Source organism: Mobula birostris, chromosome 4 (genome assembly GCF_030028105.1).
Source record: "Mobula birostris isolate sMobBir1 chromosome 4, sMobBir1.hap1, whole genome shotgun sequence".
Taxonomy (NCBI): domain Eukaryota; kingdom Metazoa; phylum Chordata; class Chondrichthyes; order Myliobatiformes; family Myliobatidae; genus Mobula; species Mobula birostris.
In genome coordinates, this window is record NC_092373.1 from 136,618,955 (window position 1) to 136,637,781 (window position 18,827).

Consider the following 18,827-nt stretch of genomic DNA (forward strand, 5'->3'; position numbering starts at 1 on the left):
AAAAAAGTGAGGTAGTGTTCACAGGTTCAATGTCCATTTAGGAATCGGATGGTAGATGGGAGGCAGCTGTTCCTGGATCGTTGACTGTGTGCCTTCAGACTTTTGTACCTCCTAACTGATGGTAATAGTGAGAAAAGGGCATGCCTGGGTGCTGGGAGTCCTTAATAATGGATGCTGCCTTTCTGAGACACTGCTCCTTGAAAATGTCATTTGTACTTTGTAGGCTAGTACTCAAGATGGAGTCGACTAAATTTACGACCCTCTGCAGCTTCTTTCGGTTAGCATGAACCCTTTCCTTTTTCGCGTAAAACAAGGAGGCACCCAACTGAACCGTGACCGATGTTAAATACACTTAAATAGTTTAATCATTACTGATGACAGTAGGTTATTTGTCCAACATAAAGGAGGATTGTTACAAGTTTGCCAATGACAGCAAATTGTAGGTATCTTAGACCCCTTCTATACGTTTGGAATCTGCGGACAGCCTCAAAGCAAAGTGAAAATATATTTTACGTTCTCATGGTCACCAATAGTAATAACTGAAAGTAGCATTAATGCTTTGTTTACCAATAAGTATTGGTGATAAGTAGTGATGATAAGGTAGTACCTGAGATCTTATTATGAGATACAGTCTTTTGTTCTGTCCCTTTAAAGCAGGGGTTAGAACATAGAACATAGAAATCTACAGCACATTACAGGCCCTTCGGCCAACAATGTTGTGCCGATCATGTAACTTACTCTAGAAGCTGCCTAGAATTTCCCTATCGCATGGCCCTCTATTTTTCTAAGCTCCATGTACCTATCTTAAGAATCTCTTAATTTTTTATGCTTTGAACCCCTTTGGCAGTCCAGTGAAGCCTCCAGATCCCTTCTCAGAATAATATATTTAAATATAAATAATAAAGTGCATAGTATTCCGAAAGAAACCAAATATATTGAAGTAGAGATAACAAAATAGTTAAAAAAGCAAATTTGTGATTGAGTAATAATATATGTGCTTCTTTATTAATGCATTAAGTATCAAGAATATACATTTAAAATATAGGGAAGATAAAATTACCTATTTGTGTTGGGCACGTGGCCAAGTGGTAATGCGTTCGTCTAGTGATTTGAAGGTCACTAGTTTGAGTCTCAGCTGTGGCAGCAAGTTTGTGTCCTTGAGCAAGGCACTTAATCACACACTGCTCTAGTGTCTGTGCGAGGAGTGGCGCCCCACACAGACTTCCAATCTGCGCCTTGTAAGGCATTAAAATGCCCGACGCAGGCCTCTCATGGTCTGAGTCGACGTTCCCTCCCTCCTAAGATAAAATTAAATTTTATTTTGTAAAGATATATCAGTGTGAAGGCTGTTGCTGCTTAGCGTGAATCAGAACATTAAACTGTGGGGTGGTCTTTGACAAAGCAACACGCATGTCATGTTGGACATTCAGTTGATTTCAACTTTTTGTTTTAATGGTTATCAGTGTTAAAAATCCCGATTCACAAAGATAATTCGTTGCAAGTGGAATTAAAGCTTCCATAGCTCACTAATACTACTGTGGTTTGGTGCCTATATTCATAATTGAAGGAAATGCTAAATTTCATTTAGAGGTTAGTGAAAATAAAGATGCAAATTTTTTTTCCATCCAAGTTCACAGACCTCTTGGTATCCATCCACAGACCCCCCCCTCCCCCCCAAGGGGACTCCAGGTTAAGAACCCCTGCTTTAAAAGATCAAACAAGCATTATCTTTTCTCAGAGCACTAAGATTTTGACGACTTTGTAGGAATTTCATTCATTTTCCTTTATTTTCAGATGCAAATTTTTGTTTCCATTATTCGGGAAGGTTTAAATTATGTCTTATGCTTTACAAGTTGGTAGTCGTATCAAACTTAAAAACATGTTGAGGTTTTCTGTTCCCCATTAAGTTCAGATGTTTTGGTTGGTTACATTCAAGTTTTGCCAGCCACAGTGCTGAGCTGCATCTTTCCACTGGAACAAAAGCAGATGCCCTTGCTAAATGAGAGCGGAGTTTAATTGCAGTAGAGACTTTCTAGGTAGCTTCCAGAAACAAACTTAAATTTCCACGGGAATACATGGCATAACAGAAACACCTGCTTCTATAGACTTTGAAGCACTGGATGTCAGGACAATGGAGGCCACTCTTGTTGAGTGTTCAGTTGCTAGTAAGTACATCAATTGGTACATTTTCTTGTTTGCATTTCTTTTATATCTGCCCTGTATGATTTGCTTCTTGCCATCTTGCTAGGGCAGTAGGGAATGGGATAAACTAAAATGTGGTAGAAAATAGCCTGAACTATTTACTTCACCTGTCATTTTTTTCTGAAAAACAGATAGAAGATTTAAACCGCCATGAAATTAAAGTTTTGAAAATGTTGTTGGCAATGCTTTGGTGCCATTTTGAGTAGTGATCTAAGACATTCCCTAATTAGATTGAGTGGCTGCTGACAATTGTTTATTTATTTATTATTTATTATATATCATGCAGAATAGGTCCTACTGGCCCTCAAGCCATGCTGCCAGCAACTCCCAGTTTAACCCTAGCCTAATTATGGGACAACTTACAATGAGCAATTAATTTACTAACCAGTACATCTTTGGACTGTGGGAGGAAACCAGAGCACTGAGAGGAAACACATGCATTCACGGGGAGAACATATAGACTCCTCACAGAAGACGTCAGAATAGAACTCCAACACCCCAAGCTGTAATAGTGCTGCACTAACTGTTACACTACTGTGGTGCCCACTGGACTTGACTTCATAACGCATTGATTTGTTTTTTTGCTTGCAACTAATTCAAGAAACACTCATGCTTGTTTTCACATTATCACTTGATTTTCAAGAGTAAAATTTTCTTCAAATACACTTTTGAGATAAAGCATGTAGCACTCTAGTTAAACCGGAATCTGAAAGAAACAGCACCAAAGTTCAGTTCTCAATTTGTGACAAAATAGAGAATGGAGAATAACAGAAAAGCTGTCTTCCTATATTTGTAATATCTTGACTACCTGGGAAGGAGTTTTGGATTATTTAAGTTATACATAACCACAAAGTGAAATCAGTTGAATATGCATCTTGCTTGATAACAGTGTAGGTGATGTTTATTGCATGGCTCGTCCTAATAGTCATCACAGAAATTATGGTCTTCACTAATTAATAAATTCAGATCTTGCATTTTTGCTTTTAATTAATTTTAATAAACTTTCACTCCTAATCGAGTGACTTCCTGGGGATACTGGGTAGTTGAAAGGAAGATCTTTTCAATTTGTATTCAGAGATACAGCTCTGTAACAGGCCCTTCTAGCCCAATGAGCCTGTGCTGCCCAATTACACTCAGGTAACCAATTAACCAACTGACATGTACCTCTGTAAAGTGGGAGGAAATGGTGCACCTGGAGGAAACCCATACGATTGCAGGGTGAAAGTACAAACTCCTTATAGATAGCGATGGAGCTGAACTTGGGTTGCTAACGCTGCAGTAGCATTTTACTAACTACTATGAAAACGTACCACCCTAATTAATTTGAGTTCTAACATAATATGCAGTTCATTATTCTGCAGGCTGTGTTTCTATTTTCTATCTAATGTCTAACAAAGACTTAGTTTTTGTGATACAAACCCAGTTTTAGTTGATATTCGGTGATCCAGAGCAGGGAAATAATTATTTTGTTAACGTGCTTTGTGATGGATGAAGTTGAACTACATAGGAAGTTATATTACTGATATATAGCGTCCATAAAAAGTATTCACCCTCCAACCTCCGCCCCGGAAGTTTTCATGTTGTATTGAATCACAGTGGATTTAATTTGGCTTTTATTTGACACTGATCAACAGAAAGAAGATTCTTTCATGTCAAAGTAAAACCAGATCTCTACAAAGTGATCAAAATTAATTACAAATATAAAACACAAAATAATTGATTGCATAAGTATTCATCCCCTTTAATATGACACACCAAATTGTCACTGGTGCAACCAATTGGTTTTAGAAATCACATAATTAGTTAAATGGAGATCTATTTTTGGAGACCTGTGGGCAGTCAAGGTGTTGCAATTGATTGTAGTAAAAATGTACCTGTAGTTGGAAGGTCCAACTGCTGGTGAGTCAGTATCCTGGCAAAAAACACACCATGAAGATAAAAGAACACTCCAAGCAACTCCGCAAAAATGTTATTGAAAAGCGCAAGTCAATAGATGGATTAAAAGGAAGTTTCCAAGTCGCTGAATATCCCTTGGAGTACAGTTAAGTCAATCATCAAGAAATCAAGAAAAGAAATATGGCACAGCTATGGCACAGGCCACCAAGAGACCTATGACAGATCTGAAGGAGTTACCAACTTCAGTGGCTGAGATGGGAGAAACTGTGCATACAATAAGTGTTGCTGGGTGCTTCGCCAGTCACAGCCTTATGGGAGCGTGGCAAAGAGAAAGCCACTGTTGGAAAAAACAACCACATGAAATCTCTGCTAGAGATTACCAAAAGGCCTGTGGGAGACGCTGAAGTCAGCTGGAAGAAGGTTCTATGGTGTGATGAAAGCAAAATTGAGCTTTTCAGTCAGCAGATACCGCACATCATCAGAAACATACGATCCCTATCATAAAGCATGATGATGGCTGCATCATGCTGTGGGAATGCTTCACTGCAGCAGACCCTGAAAGGCTTGTGTAGGCAGAGGGTAAAATTAATGCAGCAAAATACTGGGAAATCTTTCTTTCTTTATTATTTTTATTGATTTAGAAAAAGCATATATACAAACAAGAGGAGAATTATCTCAAATATATATATCAATAACAATACAAACAGAAAGTGAAATAGACATTATCAAAATCATACATAGTATTAAGCAAATATGTGATATACAATAAAAAAGAAAGACAACTAATTCTCCTCTTATCAGTTCATAGAGAAAAAAAAACTAAATTTTTAAAATGAGAAGAAAAAAACCCACTACACTCTAAGAAAAAATGGAAAACTGGGAAATCCTGGAGGAAACCCTGATGCAGTCTGCAAGAGAACTGCAACTTAGGAGAAGGTTTGTTTTCCGGCAAGACAATGATCCCAAGCATAAAGCCAAAGCTACACAGAAATGGCTGTAAAACAAAAACAGTTAATGTCCTGGAGTGGCCAAGTCAGAGTCCAGACCTTAACCCAATTGGGAATTTGTGGCTGGACTTGAAAAGGGCTGTTCATTCACGATCCCAATGCAATCTGGCAGAGCTTGAGCAGTTTTGTAAAGAAGAATTGCAGTGTCCAACTGTGCAAAGCTGATAGAGATACCTATTCACACAGACTCAAGGCTGTAATTGCTGCCAAAGGTGCATCTACTAAATACTGATTGAAGGGGGTGAGTAATTTTGTGTTTAATGATTGTAATAAATTTAGACCAATTTGTAGAAATTTGTTTTCACTTTGAGACAAAAGAGTCTCTCTGTTGATCAGTGTCGAAAAAGCCAAATTAAATCCACTGTGATTCACTGTTGTAAAATAATAAAACTTGAAAACTTTCGGGAGGGGGTGTGAATGCTTTTTTATAGGCATGATAATCTTAGTGGAAATTAGACTATTTTTATTTGCCATTAAATCTAGTTCTTTTTTATTTAAATATGTTGGAAAAACTAGGATTGACACCTTGGACTTTTACTGCATGATAGTGGGTCCCTGAATGTAGAAATATGCGGGGTTCAGCTTGCAAGATAAAAGATATAATGCTGGGTTGTGAACCTTTGGTCACTGCAGAGTGATTTGTGCTGTTATCTGCTTCATCCTGATTTTAAATTGGACTCCATGTCCCGATTATTTTAAGAACAGGCTGGATGTTGACTAATTTGCTTGCTTCACTGCCACAGTATTTCAGAAATTAATAACGTATTTTCTTTTTACAGAAGTATGTAAAAACGGAATGCCAAAAATAAACTAGTCTTCCATAGAGTTAGTGAAAATATTGTAAATATGGAAATCATGAAAGCATTCATATATTTTGCATTCATCCCCATTATTGCAAACAAACAGAATATGCTAAGCTTAAATAAAATCAAGAAGCAATTTTCATTTTGGTATGCCATTTACTGCACGGTCCTTCAAGGATTAACTCTGCCCCTTTGGCTGTCAAAATCATGAAGGTTCTTTTGATAAGCTCCTTGCTTCTATACGTTTGTAATGATTAATGAATACCAATTGTTCACTTTTAAAACTAGAGAAATGTCTTGTCCCCTTGAATATGTGGCTGGATATTTGCTAGCTGCTTAATTTCTCTATTTGTCCTTTTCTCGTCAATGCAATTTCATTTCATTTTCTGTCCCACCTGTAATTGTAATTCACTGTCTTCACTTCCTCCACTTGGTCCAACAAATTGTTCATTTTTCAGATCCCTCAATTCCAGCAAATTAGTTTGCAAAAATACTCAACCATTTGCAACCATTCATGCAACATGATCCCATGCTCCAAATGTCTGAAGATAAAATGTTAATAATGACAATTTTTGATGGTGGAGTATTAATGAATAAAATACTGAAATAGTAAATGAGAGCATTTGGACTTTAGTGGTGGCTGTGCAGTTGACTTCTGGTCTGTTATATTAGACTAGATACTTCTCTGTGGGATTGAGTTTTGGATGTTTACTAAGCTATTAATTAATGTCATTTTATTTTAAATCTAACTTTTTCTTAACTTGCATATTTTCTTTTAAATCTGTTACACACTTTATGGTCTTGCGTTTCAGATTATGTTTTGGAAAAACGGATTTTATTATAAGTGTATGCTAATATATTCCCTCTTAATTTATAAATTTACTATTCTTTTATTATTGATGTGGTAACCCTTAGTCTGTGTGGTATTATAGTCGAAAAAGTTGACAATACATTTAATAACCTCATGCCATGGAATGTTCTGCATATTCCACTCAGCACATAATGCAATTTTGCCATTCAAATTTAAGTATCTCACTGAGCCTTTGTGTGATATAAACAGCATGTTAATAAAAGGAGATCTGCATACTAACGGTTCCACTGCTTGAATAACGATTTATGCATGAATGTCTATACTTCATTTGTTCTTCTTTTATTTTCTGCTTTCTCTACAACCATCTTGCATAGGCTGGAGGATTTTCCTACTTCACCTACAAGTACAGTCAAACAAGAATTTCTGTATGTTAAACTAGCATGATTTCAATTTGCATTTTTAACTTAGCAGAAATATTAACGAAGCGATACACCTGATCAAATATTATGTTGTAATGTTATGCTTAAATCAATCCTCGAAAAGGCGTTTTGATTTTTAAATGTTATGCTTTATGTTGCATTAAAACTAGATAGAAAATTAATAATATTAACTAATGGTAAGACTTTGATGGAGGAACTAACTTGTAGTTTTAACTTTTTAATATTTTATGTTTTAAGGAAAATGTTTTATTTACTTTTAGTACAGTTCGTAAATCGTATAGTCCTGCGATGCGATGCAGCAGTTTAATTTAATGAGTGATCAGTACAAGTCCAAATTCAATGCATGCAAATCTAGAATAATGTAATGTATAGGTGAGTGCTGACCTTGTGTAAAGTTTGTTCACATTTCAACAGAGTACAGATGATTACATTAATGTGGAAGAGGGAGACTGTTATATTCCTAGAAAATGGTCCTTATCACAAATTTCTGAAATGACATACTTGTGTATTTTTTTCACGTAAATTTTATTCTGAATTGTAAATATCTGTGCAGTGATTCAGAAATTCACAATAGATAAATTTCCATCACAAGGTTGATCATAACGAGGAGGCCACCTGTATAGAATAAGGTTATTTAGCCCATCACACTTGAAGCTCTGTCCCAGTCACAACCTCCCAGCTTGAAAATATCCTGTTTCCCTAACCTCTGTTTTCTTTCCTTTGATCAGTCCTTCCTCCTTACCTATAAAGTGCACAAATTCTGACTTACAACTCCTTGTGTAGCATCTTGTCAAAGTTTACCAGAAAGTTGAAATGCTCCTCATGTGGTTCTCCTTTATCTGTTATGCCAATTGCAATGTTGAAACACTCAGATTTGTTTAATATAATTATATTGCCCAACATACCCCTACTCACTCCACTATTTTTGAAACCCTAGAATGCAAGTCCTCAGATCCTGGGGATTTAGGAGCTTTCAGTCCATTCATTCCCCTATATGTTGTTATTAATACGAATCTCTTTGATCTCCTCACTCACACCAGAGATGCTGTTACATTTTCAAGAGTTAGTTACAGTTATTTCTGTGAAGACCGGCACACAATATTCGTTTAATTTCTCTGTCATATCCTTGTTCTTGAATATAATTTTTCCGTTTCAGTTCTGACCATAGTTTTCATTGTTAGTGCAGATTGAAATTTGTCACTTTTTTTATTCCTTGTAGAAAAGATGTCTAACAGACAGAAAATATGTCTGACAGATATAAGATTTCAGCAGCCAATTCGTCTTAGCACAGGTTTTATATTCCTGACTTCTCCCACACATCAATGACATCATCAATGTGCACCTTGCTTGATTGAATGAAATTTGTGGAAAAAAAATGTGCTAATGATGACTTACATTTTTTCATTTATTTTCAAACAAAGTGCAAACCACACATTAAATCCTTGACTACACATGCACTAAAGATCCTCATGGATGTTTTGCCCTTATTGTATCTGCATGGCTGTTGATTGATCTACTGATCTACTTGTACAGTAGGTCAGTACTTCATTTCTGAGTTTGGGTTCCTGTAGCAGCTTCTCACTGCAGAGTTCACCATTCTAATCATTGCCTGCCTCACAGAACACGCATGTCTGTAATCATTGTTCAAGTGATGTAGCCAGACACTTGTTCATTCTATTCCTGTGTTTTCCTCTATCTCATTGGAAGCCATTTACTGTAGTTGTGCTAGAGTGTACTCCTAAAGGCTTGAAATGTTTTGCACAATTCCTTGCAGCAGTATGAGGCTAGATGTAATTGCTGCATGGAGCAGCTTTTTGGAATCATGCACATCCAACCTTAGTTTGCCAATTTTGGGGAGGGAGTGGTGCAGGGAAGCATATTAATGGATTTGTAAAGGCAGTTGTCATCAACTTAGCCATTTTGCTTTTGTGGATTTCACAAGTACAAGCTAAATCTAGTACAAGTATCAAAAGTTCATGAGATCTAACTTAGAAGTAATGACTTGTTTTATGGTTTGTATTGTAGGGATAGAAGGAATAGAAGGGATAGGAAAGGTAGAATTACTGGTACATTATCCCATAACTGTTTTTCAGACTTGCAAAATTATGGGATTGTTTGCTTCAATTGAAGAAGAAAAAATTGAGATATTGTTATGAATAATGTATTATTACATAATGGAAATTTTGGTAGCTTATTTTCAATGGTCAAAAGAAATATAGAAACATACTGTACAGATTTAAAGTTAGCATGTCACTTATGTAGCAGATTGTAAAAAAAAAATGTCCTCATAATGTCCTGGACAAAGAGGAAAGCAATTGTATTGTCACAAATCGCTGAATTATAATTGTCAATTTATTGTCAAAAGGAATTAGAAGTATTTGTTTGAAATGACTTGGAACATGTGATTGGGTTAAATGGCTTGCAAAAAGATAATTTGATAAGATAACTGGCCTGTTCCTATTGTATAGTTTTTTTACAATTCTGCATTGTTTGATGTTTCCAGTAACATTGGTTGACAGATTTTGAAGGTTTAATATCTTTTGCTTATCCTTTTAGAACTGTAGTTAAATGCAGTATTGCCAAATCTCAGGCCCTCTACAGTGCGCAGAGAGGACTTAAGACCAACAACACAATGGTTATAAAAGTAGGAGCGATCAGCATCAATATCCCACAACATCCTGCTACACTACATAGCATGATGGTTCGGAGCTCTCACCAGCTCTCCAAACAAATTTCTGATCTCATTCGTCAGCCATCAACAGGGTAAGCAGCCTGTAAAAATAAAACTCGTTCACGTGCTATGTATTATATGGAAATATATTTTGCCTTGGTGGATGGTGAAAACATGCAAACATCAATCCTAATAAGGGTCTCAGCCTGAGCTGTCGACTCTTCATTTTCCTCCATAGGTGCTGCTTGACCTGCTTTCTGCCAGCATTGTGTGTCTGTTGCTCCAGATTGCCAGCATTTGCAATCACTCTTGTCTCCAAAAATAAGATTTACTGGCTGCGAACAGGTCCGTGACATTTGCTTTCTACCATCTTCATGGCCACATTGCTAATGATTAGCTAGTAATTCTTTAAAGTACAGGCAGCATTAATTGCACTACAATCAATTAGGTATATCATGTTTACTACTCACTCCACACCGGAGTGACCAAAAGCAGATTGTTTGAGCCCTGAGCTTCTCATTGCTCACTACTTCAATCTTCTGCACTGGGTCCATTTTGACCATCACTTCCTTGTAAGATTTTAACTTCCTCTTGATGTGGTTCATTGTCTCGCAGAGAGGGAACAACTGTCATAAGCAACTGGCTACAGTTGCATAAAACAGATATACATACCAAAACAATGTGGTAATTAATAAGTAGAGAGACATCTCACACTCACAGTCGCTGTCTTCTTGCTCATGGTAAAGAACAGGTAAGCATGGTTCTAAATTGTCTGCTACCTCTTTGCTTTTGTGTTGGATTTCAAGGCAGTGAAGCCCCTCAAATTGATCAATGATTTTAGACACATCCCCTCAACTGAACTATCCTTTTGTGAGAAAACAGGGCTTTTCTTAACTAGAGATCTGTACAGATTATAGTTTATTTAATTTGGCTTAACGAGATGCCCTTCCTGAAGGGTCTAAAACACTGTTTTTCACTCCTTATCAATTTGCCACATTAAGGCCTGTGTTCTATCCAATGTCCTTGCCATTGACAGTTTCTGACTCATGCTGGTTGTAACTCAAAAAAAGCTGCATGTGCTGGAAAACTAAAATAAAAGCAGAAGATGCTGGAAAAACCCAGCAGGATGGGCTCATCTGTAGAAAGAGGAACAAAGCTCTAGTTTAAAGTTGAATTGGGACACAAGCTAAAGTTTTAAATTTTAGAGGGGGGAGGGAAAGGGAAAAGAAAATCAGCCAAAGAAAATATCTTTGATGGTTCTAATGTTTTATGGAGTTGCCTGATTAATAGATTAATGAGAGACCGTCAGCGCAGGAGTTGAGTGGGCGAAGTGGTCCCGACCTCCAAGCAGACCATTGCCTTTGTCAGAGCTGGGGAGCAGCCAATACCTGCCAAAAGAAAATCTGCAGGTATTCTGACCTCTGCAAGGGACTGGCAGCTGTTGGTGGACCTCGAAGGGCAGCTGAAGTTCCCCAACCATATCGCAGCCACCACCCTGCGACTAGACATTGTCCTAGTGTCTGAGTCTACTAAGCAAGTGGTGCTGCTGGAGCTGACAGTCCCATGGGAAGATAGCTTGGAAGAGACCTTTGAAAGGAAGCTCTCCAAGTACGCAGGACTGGTCAGCAACTGTCAGCAGGCTGGATGGAGAGCGAGGTGTCTCCCAGTGGCTGTGGCTCAAAAGAGGGGAGCCATGGAGTCATAAGTAGCTAGCCATCTGGACACAAGCTGGGGTCTGATCAGCCCCGGCTGGGTCACCTGGAGGAGGGTGTATGATGTTGAAAGACCCAAAACACCCGATGATTCCAGGAACATCACTGAAGATGTGTCCAGAAGCATCAATAGATGTATGTACACAGCAGAGAACTAAAAGAGTGGAAACAAAACCAAAGGACATAATAAAGATGTGAAATGTAGTCAGATGTGGAACCTGAGAACTGAAGGAAAATACCAGAAATGCCCGCAGTTCAATTTCAAATTTATTGTAATATTAAGTAATTAAATAATATTAACACAAATAAATCAGCAAAAAATAAAATATGTTCTAGAAGATTGACATGTTGCAAGTTATAATTGTAATTTGGCCTTTCCCCGCACCCCCCACAGCTATTTCCTGATGTACTGGGGATATCCAGCATCCTTGTTTTGGTTTCTGGTCAGCAGCAAGGTCTGACTTGCATTCCACAGCTTTAAAATGTCGCTTTTGTTTGATTAACTGGGCAGCTTACAATGTGCTGAGGTTAGGTGACCCACACTATTGATCAAAATTTACATCAAAATAATGGCCACTGGATATAGATGGATAATTACAGAATATAACCTCAGTAATACTTTTCATAATGAGTATCTGAAGGTGACTTTGAAAGAAGTGTGATTAACCATTGTATTGTCATCAGTTAACTGTTCCAGCAGTCTATATATTAAAATATCTAAAAAATGACTTTGTCCTCATTTTCTAAACTAAACTTGTCTTGCAGAAATGATAATTTGATTATTTAATGTTAAAAGGAAATAATCAACTTTTTTTAGTATTATTTCATTGTAGCAGTAAAATGTGTTTTAGATTCTCCAAAGCCATTAAAAACCTATTAAATATATCTGAGCACTAAATTCTATCCCAAATCAAAGTTATAAAATATTACTATGATCATTCAGTCAAGACTTAGATGTTCTTTTATTTGTTATGTATAGCATACCAGTGCCAAAGGAGGATGTTTCTACTCCGCAACCCTCTGAGAAGCCACCTTCAAGTGTCAATCAAACTCCTGTTGAAACAAATGAATTTCCTCAGTTGCCAGAGGGTTTGGAGAAGAAGCCAATTGTACTTAAATTTAGTGCCTTGTTGGATGGCATCACCATTGGTGCTGCATTACTACCGTCTCTTAAAGCGGAATACAAAATGGGCAGGATGAAAAGTCATGGAATGACAGGTACTGGTGTGTCAATGTCTTCAAAAAGTTTTCATTGGCAGCAAATTTTTTAATCATGGCAAGATGAGTGGTTATGTTCATGATTGGAATCTTAAAAATTTAGAAAACTTAATTTATTTCAGTCAATGAGTGAAATATCAGTCTACCTATACCAAGGACATTTGTTTGCTGTAATTAAACTTATAAAGTGATGTGTCAGCTTATTTGAGTGGAATCAGTAATTGTAGGATTGGTTGTTCTAAAAAAAAATATGAAGCCTGTCATCCATTTGGAATTATAATTGGTAGGTTTCATTGATAATTACAATTCCAAAAGGATGACAGGCTTCATGCATATTCGATGCACAAGTTAACTTAGTGGGCTTGGTCTTATTGGACAGATTTGTAACACAATGAAGTAGGTTTCAGATTCAGGTACAACCCGTTGAGCTGAATGTACAGTTTCATTCTATATGTGGCCTGTTTTAAAATCTAATTCATAAAAACTACCATTTTGTGATTGTAATGATGGTAAAGCTATTATTATTTCCTGTTAAAAGCAAGTAATATTGCACCCTGTAATTCAGTAAAATCAGTTGTACTGATATGACTTCCAGCTTTGTTGTTAAAATACACTGATCTTATTTACATGAGGTTTTGATGTGTTTTTTTATTAGTGAACACTGCCATGGTTGTGTAGTCAACAATCTGGTCTTGTAGATATCAAAATCTATTTATGCATGTTTTTATCTATTTAGTTGTTTTATTTCATACAAATATTTTAAGATACAAGTATTTTAAAAATATTTTATCATCTTCGCTGCATGTATGGCATCTAGTTCTTGAAGAAGCCTAGCTATTACTTTCCAATTAATCTTGAGGATGGAAACCCATTGCAAAATCTCTCTCAAACTCTGTTCTTAAGCTACTACTTCCCGTTAACATGCATGCCATTGTCTCAAACTCACCAGTTGCTGCCCTAATCTATATTTTTGTACCTTTACGTTGTACCATTGAACTGTTCTTTCACTGGCCTCTCATTTATAAAATTGACATCCTCTGAAACACCGCTGCCCTTATCCTAAACTGCTCACTCATCATTCTCTGCTTGTTGACCCACAGATCCTGATCCACCATTACTCTATTACTATGCTTGCAATACAGTATTCACATATAAGATAACCTTAAAGACCTGTACTGCTGTTTTCCATTCTGCCCATTTCTCATTATAAAATCTTTCAATTTAGTATGTAGATTGGAAAATAACTGGGAAAAGAGCCAAAATTTATATGTCTGTATCCCCAGTATTCACCCACTTGCTCCAATTCCTAAATAGCCTAACTATCCAGCTAGAATTTGGTACAGCTGCATGTCCTAATCCTTTGAAAGAAAGCACAGGAAAGCTATGAATAGGTTAAAGCTACTTGAACTGCTGTCATCTAAGTAAGTTGGTCTAGTAACATTTGTAGAAACATGGAATTAATACTGTTTCCATGTGTTGTTAAAGCTTGAATAAAATTGCTTCCCTAATGATTTTGTTATGCCAAGGCTTGAATCTCAGGAATTGTATATAATGAGGAACAAGAAGCAAATGCATGAAAGGTCTGTGGTTACTAAGGTATGTATTGTGGATGGTAGTAGCAAAACCACCCACAATACATTTTCCTTTGTCCAAATGGAAAAAATGTTAAATTCTGTTTTTCCTTATTGTTATCAGTGGACTTAAGTAATTATCAGCATCAGTTAGTTAAAACTGACATAGCTCCAATGTAAATATTCTATTATTACATATTCTCTTCTAATCATTAGGAGCTCAAACACGGTTCACATTTGAGCTGCCCAGTCATAGGCTGCGCTTCCAGTCCAAAGTAACACCTGTTGACGTGGCAGCATTGCCACCATCAGCCAGCCTTAATCTACCACAAGTTACCATGTCTGGAGAATATATCATGGAAGAGCATGAGTGTCACCCAGACAAATCCTGGAATGCAGATGAATTCCCATTGAAACAAGGCAACTACCTACAGGGGAACTATTTGCGATGTGTTGCTGAGGTATGTCTCTGATTAGAAAAGTCTATTGATATCAAACTAGTAAATTATGTTAAAAAATAAGAAGCATTCTTCATCTGTGCTGATTATGCTTTCAGGTTGGTTCTTTTGAGCACAACTTGACAACGGACCTTTTGAATCAGCTAGTCTTTTTACAGAAAGTTTTCATGAAAGAGGTCAATGAAGTAATTCAGAAAGTATCAGGTATGCAATAAATTTATCTTGGCTTAAAATTAATTGAAAGATTATTTGTAGATCAGACCAACAACGTTATCATGAAAGCAAGACTCAGTAGTACCCGCTATGTTAACCACCACAACTTTTTGTTGCTTATTCTCCTTTGCACACTTATAAATGTGTCAATGAAAATATGGTGGCACTAATGTTTGAAAGGCGTAGAGGTGTTGAGTTGGTGGGAAAAGGAAGTAGGTGGTAGTCTAATTGGGGCTTCCCGTATTGCAGGAGGTGATATTGGAAGGACAGGATATGATGAGATGAAATAGCAGCATGGGTTGCAAGGTTAAAGTTTGTACAGGTGTGGTGTTCTATCTGGGGAGGAGCTGAGAGCAGGTTAACTTTTCTTAAATGATTAAAATGGATATCCTTGTCAGGTGTCTTTTCACCTTAGGAAGGAAATGAAAAGTGACATAAATGTTCCTGGAATAAGGGATTTCAGCTGCAATAATTAGGTGATATTTTCCTTGTGACAAAGAAGATCAAGAGGCGGTTTAATAAACATTTAGAAGCTCACAGCTGGTTGAAACAGGCTAAATAAAGAGAAGATATTCCCATTCAGATGAGAGTACAGATTTAAACTTTCAAATAAAGATATGTGAAGTGGATGTGAGGAAAAGATCTTTCTGTATACATACTGGCATCCACTGCCTGTAGAAGTGATAAAAACAGTCAATCAGAGATCTTAAAAAGGACTTGGTAGTTGAGAGAAATTAATTGCAGATTGTAGGGAAAGAGAGGGGGTATTTGATTTTTCATGATTGTTATAAAAAGAGCTATCAGGGAGGAGTCAGTAGGATGAATGGTCTCCATCTGTGGCACGATCATTTTGTGATTCTATGCATAACAACAAATGCAGAACTGAGAAACTCAGAACATCGGCTTAGAAGTTGTTATGTAGTGAAAACACTAATTAAAGGGACAAGAATGTGTTTGGAAGTGGCACTCTGGGTCTGGTGTGTTGTAGTTCATGAATATTTTTAAGTTTCAAGCTGTTGAAATGGAATTGATGTGTAGATTATGAGCTTGAGAGAGGAATGAAACATGATGAGCTTGGTTTGCCAATGTTTAGTTGGAAGAAATTTATTCGTATCTAGTGATGGATGTGAAGCATGCAGTTTGGAGAAAGCAGATGTTTCAAGAGAAGTGATGGTGAGTTAAAGTTCGATGTCATAGCAGTAATTTTGGAAGATGACAATATATTTTAGGAGCATTTTTGCTGGAAGGGAACATGTAGAGAACACACAAGGAAATTAGAAGGGACAAGAGTGGTGATATATGAATACAGGCAGAGCAGCTGTTACTGGAAAGTCTTTGGTTTTGATTGGGTAATTAGGAAAGATGTGAAATTATTTTGATCTTGATGAACCAAATATTATGGAGAGATGTTGAGAAAGACAGTGGATACAGCCACTGCAGAAGATACAGGCAGGTTGAGATCACTGAGGAAATGGATTACCAGGGATTCCATTTCAGCGCTCAGTTTTTGCACAGCAATAGTAAATTGAGTTGCTGCATTGACGTTTTGTGTTGTGTAACATCTGGCTCACAGCATAGATTCTTCAAGCTCATTCTTCGGTGACAGTCCTTGAGAGTCGGCTTCACGGTGGAGCCCTCCCTAGACCAAAGACATCGCTTAGATTTTCAGGAAAAGACATCCAAGGACCATGTCAGATGAGTTCCAACTTCCTTAGCTGACCCCACATCTTCATCCATATCCAAATGTAGTGCTAGCGCACCACAGTAGCAATTAGTGTAACACTTTACAGCTCAGAGCATCGGAATTGGGAGTTCAATTCTGGCTTCCTCTGTAGTGAAGTTTGTACATTTCTTACCGCATGCATGGGGTTTCCTCCAGGTGCCCTGATTTCCTCCCACAGTCCAAAGATGTACCAGTTAATAGATTAATTTGTCATTGTGAATTGTCCCATGATTAGGCTAGGGTTAATGGGCTGCTGGCTGATGTGGCTGTAAGGGCTGGAGGAGCCTGTCCCACACTATATCTTAAAATAAATCTAAATAGGGCTGTCAATACAAAATTTACATGGTACTGGTGTGTACAGGTCTTTCAATGCATAATAGTGCAGTACATTGTTGATTGGTTTAGGTTTAGCAGTGTCCAGTAGTAGGTACATTATTGGTGGGTACAGCTCTGGAAATGTCATGAGGATTACCAGAATGTGGTGAATGGAACATCCAAGAATCAGTGATTGACACAGTGAGAGATATCAAAAGTGCAGTGCCAGTAAGAAGGCAGCAGAGCAGGTGTGAGAATACTAATAAGGCAACAGGGAGAAAAATGACATTTGTGTGTTTTAATCTGACAAGAAATATCAAACATATTTCTTGCGATTAACCTTCAGAAGCATCTTGAATTGTAATTTGACATCCCACAGAAAATGTGGAATGCTGTTTTAAGTAAAAATTACTTCAATTTATGTTCCCTTGTAACAAACATTGTATCTGCAGGTGGGGAGCAACCTATACCACTGTGGAATGAACATGATATTTTAATGGATGGAGAAAAGCCCAAAATTTTGCTATATTCTTTAAATCTACAATTTAAGGTAATTAATATAAAATATTAATGTTTAAATATGGGAGTTATTCTGAATTGAATTTACTTTTAAATCTGTTTTAGAAGCACTAATTTCTGAAAATAAATTCCAGTCCTTTATAATTCACCAATGTAATTAACATTAGCTTCTGCCAGTGTTCAAGGTGTTAGTGTGAAACAAGTGATATCTGATTTCTCTGCCTCTTTCATTTGTGCAGCAATAAAAGGGAGCTAATACTTTGCTTATTCACCACTGGAATCCTGTCTTTTGGACCTATGGCTTTATACAGAATTATTGTATAGTGGATTTGATTAAAAGTAGCACAGCATCGTGATACAATTATTTTTAATTGAGCAGATAACTTCTAATTAGTAGCTTTGCTTTATTTTTACCTTGTAGGATAATACTAGAGGTAAAAAAATACCTTCAGTATTTATATTTTGTTAATTTTGTATCTAGGGTATCCAGGTTACAGCAACTACTCCTTCCATGAGAGCTGTAAGGTTAGAGACTGGACTTATTGAACTGGAACTTTCAAATCGTATCCAAGCTAAGGCACAACTAGGTGCAGGCCATAACAGCAGTTACCTGAAACTGTTTGGCAAATGTCAGGTTGATCTAAACCTGGCACTAGGACAAATTGTTAAACATCAGGTACAAATTTTTCAAATTAATAGTAATGATTTAGCTTTCTCAAAGCTAATTATAATGTGGTAGTTTGCACAGTGTTACATATATTCTGACTTTGCATTGCATTAAATGTGATTTAAAGTTGAAAGAAAAAATGTCTTGATGAAATGCCATTTAAAGAAAACACTGATACATTGAATTCGTTAAGCTGTATAATTCATAAGACATGTTCTTTTAAGAAAAAAAAATGACAGGTGTTACTGAATATATTAATTTGAGTTAATTTCTCTTTGATCCAGTGGGACGAGGCTACTCTTAACCACACTCTCTGTTCTTTATGTTACAAACTGTGATCCACATATTTATACTTCATCTATACCTCTGTTTTTTTTTGTTGACTTGATTTATATTCAATAAAAAGTTGCCCTTGTTATTTCTATCAATGGGGAGTAACTTATATCTGTAAATTAACTTCTCAATTAATATCACGTATTTATCAATTTGTGTACTATTTGCAGCACAGAAGGTTTCTTAGTGTTTGATGTAAAACATTAATCCTAAACGCAGACCAGTTACTCCTGTGCTCTTGTTTTGTTACTCAGAACCATACCCTCTG

At 36.8% G+C, this 18,827-nt stretch overlaps 1 protein-coding gene across 3 annotated transcripts in view; it reads left to right on the plus strand.

The window, feature by feature from the left end:
* Positions 1–18,827, plus strand: part of kiaa1109 (KIAA1109 ortholog) — a 433,731-nt gene that overhangs the window by 318,511 nt on the left and 96,393 nt on the right. For all 3 annotated transcript variants that reach the window (XM_072256106.1, XM_072256108.1, XM_072256107.1), the window contains exons 50-55: positions 9,716–9,922; positions 12,522–12,760; positions 14,548–14,792; positions 14,888–14,993; positions 17,493–17,590; positions 18,041–18,235. In XM_072256106.1, the coding sequence (XP_072112207.1) occupies positions 9,716–9,922; positions 12,522–12,760; positions 14,548–14,792; positions 14,888–14,993; positions 17,493–17,590; positions 18,041–18,235 (1,090 nt within the window). The remainder of the gene's footprint in view (positions 1–9,715; positions 9,923–12,521; positions 12,761–14,547; positions 14,793–14,887; positions 14,994–17,492; positions 17,591–18,040; positions 18,236–18,827) is intronic.